This window comes from Carex rostrata, chromosome 17 (assembly GCF_964058835.1).
Source record: "Carex rostrata chromosome 17, lpCarRost1.2, whole genome shotgun sequence".
Lineage (NCBI taxonomy): Eukaryota > Viridiplantae > Streptophyta > Magnoliopsida > Poales > Cyperaceae > Carex > Carex rostrata.
Genome location: NC_135934.1, coordinates 5,911,762 through 5,918,152, shown reverse-complemented (window position 1 = coordinate 5,918,152; position 6,391 = coordinate 5,911,762). Strand labels below are relative to the sequence as shown.

At 33.3% G+C, this 6,391-nt stretch overlaps 1 protein-coding gene across 1 annotated transcript; it reads right to left on the bottom strand.

Moving 5' to 3' along the window:
- Positions 1-443: 443 nt before the first annotated feature.
- LOC144568758 (Reticulon family protein) lies at positions 444-1,963 on the bottom strand. The gene is made up of 5 exons (XM_078319143.1): positions 1,794-1,963; positions 1,500-1,680; positions 1,264-1,405; positions 1,103-1,172; positions 444-803 (listed from the first exon to the last, which is right to left on the bottom strand). The coding sequence occupies exons 1-5, from the start codon at positions 1,852-1,854 to the stop codon at positions 634-636; spliced, it is 624 nt and encodes a 207-aa protein (XP_078175269.1). The 5' UTR covers positions 1,855-1,963; the 3' UTR covers positions 444-633.
- Positions 1,964-6,391: the final 4,428 nt, after the last annotated feature.

Sequence of the window (6,391 nt, the reverse complement as noted above, 5' to 3'; positions counted from 1 at the left end):
TACATGTAATTATATGCACTTCTTTGTAATCACTAAACATTTTTTGTGGGGGTTTAACATGGATTATTTGCATCTGCTCTGATCTATGTCTTGCAATTTACTGACGAGTCCCCACGTCAATTACAAGTTATTCATCTGATCATGGCAACCTAATATTCCGAAATTTTTATTTATACCGTATTAAAAAATATATATATATATATATATATATATATTTTGGCAGGATTTCTAAAAATACGAGGGCCACCAAGTCTATATGCGACTCCATTCTTGGTTTAAGGGCCTCCAAACCAATTTGTGACTCTCAAGAATGGAGCCACAGATTAGCTTGAAGGCCTCTGGTATTTTTCGAAATCCCCATAATTTGGGTGTTTTGTTTTTTTTATTTTCTTTTTTTGAATATGGTGTATATAAAAATTTCGGCCTAATATTACACCCAAGTACATAACAGAAAAGATGAAATTCGTATATAATTAATTACAATCAATTTTGTATTCACAGCATATTATACATGAATTTGATATTTCCAGCCACAGCATATATCGTGGTGAGTACATTTATGTATCAAACTTACACTTGAATCGATAGTGTTTTCTTCTTTTTAAAATTTCTTGAAACCAAAGCATATTTGAATCAGTTTTGTTTCTTCTCCTTCACAGGTCCTCTTGGTATCTTATTCAGAAACCTCGTATCAACATTTGTGAACAGCTTCTTCAGATCTTGCTTTCCCTTGATTGCTAGATGATCGACTTCGTCCTCGTATTGGTCATACAATGCCGGCAGCGTCAGAAAGACTACGGCCACTGCACATTTTGTAAAATAATTTTCAACATTGATTTAGTTCAAACTGAGGTGGAGCCAAGGCTTTTTGCAGGGTTGGTCAAAATTTAAAATGAGACACAATTTTATAATTTTTATGGGAAAAACATATAAATAAAAAATACATTTGAGAAAAATATTTAGACTGAGACATAATTTTATAAATTTTTTTTGTTGAGAAATAATGTCAAAATTAAGAGCTTGCGTTTACAACAAAAACAATAATAATAACAATATAATAATGCTGATGGTTTAAGTTTTATAACCCTAATTAATATATTACCAAAATAAAGTAGAGTAAGAGAGCTAGTGTTGCTGCCTAAGACTGCTAACACCCAGAGCAATCCGATGGTCTGCAAAAAAAAAAATGATCATAAATTAAATAATTATAAAAAAAAGGATAATTAATTTACTGTTTATTTTTTATTGTAAAGAACAATGTACCCTGAGAAATAATGCAAGGTCCTTTCCACAAGAAATTTCATGGAGCTTGAAAGTAAACCATCTCAACTGTCGGTGTACCACAGTAACTGCCTGCGTGTAGACTTTTTCTGACAAGATATTTTCAGGGATTCTTGGTGGTGGCCTGTAAATTAAAAAAAAAAAAAATGAATTCATTTTGTTTTTATTTTTTTCTTCCATAGCATTTTCTTGAAAAGATGGGTAGAGAGATGAGATACAGGTCAAGCATAGCAGCTCCATTCGACCAGATGAAAACAAACAGCATTGCCGCAATTGCCGCGTGGCATAAGAGCGTGAGAAAATGGTACTCAGCTACTTCGAATAATATCCACACGGTTGTGATCCCGATCAAAATCGATGCCGACAGACGTTTGTTTCTCCACAGAGCAATATCAGCAACTGCATGCACCAGACATTAAAATACCAGCATTTCTAGTATCATTGTCTATTAACATACCACATAATTAATGTATAAAAATTAATAGGTGAATTAATTATATCATACAACTAACCTTTTCCTCGACCGAGGAGATCGTACAGAGGCTTCTGGCGGCCGAAGAGCTTAGACGACATTGTTTTGATTTTTGTTTTGCAATGTTTCTAATCAATTAGCAATGCAGATGATATTTTCTGCTATGTCCTTATAAGGTCAAGGACTGACTATACTTGAGAAAAGAAATTGGTAATGAGTGGATAAGAGGCAAAGAATTGCTTTGCCTTGGGTTAGGTTTTCAGGTATTGAAATTTGCTTCACTGGTACGCACATCTTGAAAAGGTTTTCATTTATTTTTATTTAATTAATTGGTACATAGTCTACTGTCTACCCAAGGAATTAGGATGTAGTCCCAGACGTGTGATTTGGGTTACTGTGTTATTCCAGGCCTAGAAGCCTTTCTAGGCCCTTAGATTTCTAGTAATTATATTGGGCTAATATGTATAATGGGCTAGATGCAACAAATAGCACAAATTCTAAATGGTATTGAACTCGCAACTAGAACTTTAATGGGGTGTCTGATAATTCGATCCGAAACTGCAGGAATGAATCGGCATGTGGATCTAAAAGAATTATCTTATCATTTATTCGATCAGCTTGTGGACCTTGAAAATAAAATTCATCTTATTTATTGAATTTATATTTTGGATTCTTCGTGACTTGAAATCCGAAATTCTGACGAAACTATGCTTAGGTTTTAATTCAAAACGGTAATATAGTACAAAGTGTAGGTTCATATATATACAGAATTACAGAAAGAAATAACAATAGACACATTATCAATATATGAGCTAATTAAAGCCTTCTATCCTGCTATATATTAGTTCACTAGCTAACTGATGGGCCACGTGGCTTTCTTTTTGTCTAATATAGATGCACTAAAGATCAGTAGTGAAAAATCTGAAATCTGCATAGGTTGACACCACACTTAGGCCCTGTTCATATTATTATGTAATCTATATTATTTAATTGTATTATTATAATTTTATTAATAAAAATAATTGATAAGTATTGTTATGTTATTGTTTAATTGATTTAATTCAATTTAATTAATAATTATTTTATTCATATCAAGTATTTTAGAAAAAAAAAATAGGATTTCCTACAACTATTTTCATGGTACAACCAAATAGGGCTGTCAAAAAAGCTCGCGGCTCGTGGCTCGCCTCTAGCTCGCTCGCTAACAGCTCGCTCGATAGTGGACCGAGCTGTTAACGAGCCAACTCGGCTCAGGCTCGGGCCAAAATAAACGAGCTGAGCCAAAGGTCAGCTCGGACCGGGCCAGCTCGGCTCGTTAAGCTACAGTGGATTTAGGGTTTAGTCCCGTATAATTTTAAGTCCAGTCTCATTTTCAAAGGCGCAATTATGCAAAATTGATGTATTTTCGGTTTGGGAAGAAAAGATATGGGCTTTAGTTGCTTGAAGATATGCCTGCTGAACAATTTCTTAAATTTTTTGAATGAGATTTCTTATTTTTTTAATTTTGAATTTGTATAATAAAGTCCAGCGAGCCAGCTCGTCAGCTCGCGAGTTAGCTCGAGCTGGCTTGTCACAAGCTGAGCCAGGGATTTTGGCTCGGATGACCTAGGTCTAGCTCGCTCGGTCCAGGCTCGGGCCAAAATAAATGAGCCGAGCTAAGGCCCAGCTCGGCCCGAGCCAGCTCGTTTACAGCCCTACAACCAAACACTCAATTGGTTAAAAAAGTAGTGATAAATATCATGAGGAGTGCATTTTACCGTGGCTCGATTGGTTAAAAATAGGATTTCCTACATCCATTAATTCATTGTAATTTTATATTTAATTACTTTTTTATATTAAACTAACTTAACTTAATTGGTTAAAATCAATACAAACAGAACGCTATACTATTCAAAAACAATAATTAAATAAAAAATTATTTATAACTAAACTAAACTATTTTAACAGAAAATATCCAATCTGTATCTGTATCCGTTTAATATCCGATCCGTATCCGTATCCGTATCCAAAAAAAAAATACGAATACGGATATGGATTGAGCACTATCCGATCCGTATCCGATCCGTTTGCACCCGTACCAGTCACTCTCTGAAGCCCAGTCAAAGAAAAAAAAAATCAAAGCAGCTCTCTGACTCTTATCTCTCTCTCTCTCTGAGATAACAACAAAGATAGAAATCAACATATATCATATTGACACCAGAATTAGATATTTCTTTTCTATTTATGACTAAACAAGCAAATTTATTCTCCTTTTCCGTTTTCATTTTTATTTAGACAAAAAAGTAAGACATATAGAGTAGAAGATTGTAAATTCTAAAATTCCACCGATCTGTTGTAACTGAAGCATAACAGTTCGATCATCCATTATGAAGTAACCCACTTTGAATCCTATGATAGGACCTTTTATTTTATAAAACAAATTAATAAAAAGATGAATATTTTGAATTTACAAATTAAAAATCTAATAAGCTATTTGAATCCGATTCTTGCCTCCACTTGGAGGAAATCCTAGATTCGTCCCTGCTTATAGTAGTGTTCACATTGATTGGGCACTTGTTCACACTAACAAGATGATACCGGAAGTTGTGAAGTTGATGACGAACATGATACAACCCGTCGATCTAGGAACTGTCATAAAAGATATGGCCACTCGAGTAGTGAGAATATAGTGGTTAAGGGAGGAAGATCATTGAAAAAAAAAAAATAAGAGGAGCAGAAAAGAAAGGGTACCTATGAGAAAGAATAGAAGAAGAGGAGAGGTAGGAGAGATTACCATTATCATCACAAATATTATCCAAAACAAAACTAAAGAACTAATAGCACAAGAAAACAAAAATGAAAACTACCGAAGAGGCAGGACGGAAGAGCGTCGAGGTTGAGCGAAAGAGCGGCGGCCAGATTCAAACCCTAAGCACAACTTTTAGTTCTCTCTTCCGTCATCGAAAAGGAGGAGAAAAAATCGAACCTTAGACAAAAGCGCCTACTCATTGCTACAAGTAGAGGCAGGGTTAGAACTATAGAGATCAATCATATAAAAAATTTATACAGAGAATAAGAGTCAATTTTACAATATTGTGTCATTTTACTCTAAATTATATAGAAAATTATACATAAGTATATATATATTTTTTAAATGAAGGTCAATTGACTTCATTCTCTCTTCTTTCCTCTACTCCTGAGTCCTGACTACGAAGATCGAGCGGCGAGGGAGGGGGGTGGACACGTCACACGAGCTCCTTAGGCGACTCTCAAAATCCTATATATGTTATGTATGGTTTGTATGGTTTGAGTCGTTTTAAAACTATATGTATTACGTTTAAAGATATTATCATAATTAGTCGTATAATTAGTTATATTGAGTTTTTTTTTTATACATTTATAATATAATAAATATAAATTCATTTTTAAATTCTCAAACTTTCAGTGGGTATAAATCTAAATATTAGGTCTTACAAAATTTTAATAATTTTAATAGATTCACTTCCGATGCGAATTGCAGCCGCTCCAAGCGTTGGCGTTCGTTTAGATATTTTGTTTTTCTAATTAATTACGATCAAGTGGCTAAGCCTTTGTTAATTGCTCTTCACATGTCAGCTTTATTATATTAACAATTCCTTATTAGGTCGGCTGTAAATATTTACAATTTCTTAATAAGGGTATAAAAGATCTGAATCCAGCGAGGCAGCGAGAAAGCAACAAGTGGCAAAGTGAGTCAAAACACATCGCATATCTTGGCATATAATAATATATTGCAAAATGCGAAGGGACAAATGATGCTGCAAGTTTGTGGAATATTCTATTATGATGCCAGGATCATCATTTCTTTTAGCATTGTTAAACTGTAACGCTTGTATGTGTAGACTAGTGTGTTGCGAGTTATTTGCAAGGAAACTAATTATTTGTTAGATTTCGAAATGACATTCGACTTTTTTGCAATGTTTGTTAAGATTTAGAGAGAGAACATGAACCTGGACGTTCAAATTGTATTGTAAGTGTTGAAGTTCGGCAAAGAATATTTGTTCAATAAAAATACATAGTGATTTTAATAAAATTAAAAATTACTTGTTTAAATTATAATTAGCAGATTCTTTCAAAATTAAAAATTACTTGTTTAAATACATAGTGATTTTTACTGTTTGGTAAGCCACCGTTGGATCAGCGATTTTCAAAATGGCTTAATAAATAGTAAAAAAATTTAGAAAAATGTAAAATTTGGTCTCCAAGCAGATATTAATATGGAGAAGAAGATGAACGGTTCAAATCGACTTTTTGGATTTTGAAATTTCAAATTTTCACTGGAAGCATTTCGGCCCATATGCTAGAGGAAGCGCGTTAGCCGTACTCTATATATATATATATATAATTAGTGGTACTTTTTTATTGGTTATTTAAACTCTGTCAAAACTCGAAATACGTTTGGATTGGTGAAATAGTGCTAATTCATATTAGCAAGTTATTTTGAAATATATTTCGCATTTGAATGAGTGAGTAGCTGTTTGAAATAACTATTAATTTTAGTTATTTTGTTATTTCAAGCAGAAAAATGGTTTAGTGATTTTTCTAAATAGTTGGATTAATTATTTCACGCAAATACATCCTGAAATGAATGTACATCACAAATTGGACCAATGATGCTGA

What these genes read in the sequence shown, in the direction of transcription:
- LOC144568758 (XM_078319143.1), bottom strand. Translation starts at nt 1,854, where the DNA reads ATGTCGTCTAAGCTCTTCGGCCGCCAGAAGCCTCTGTACGATCTCCTC. An exon ending in TCTCCTCGGTCGAGGAAAAG is followed by an intron (nt 1,681 to 1,793) that starts GTTAGTTGTATG and finishes TGGTGCATGCAG; the next exon opens with TTGCTGATATTGCTCTGTGG. An exon ending in TCTTACTCTACTTTATTTTG is followed by an intron (nt 804 to 1,102) that starts GTAATATATTAA and finishes CAAAATGTGCAG; the next exon opens with TGGCCGTAGTCTTTCTGACG.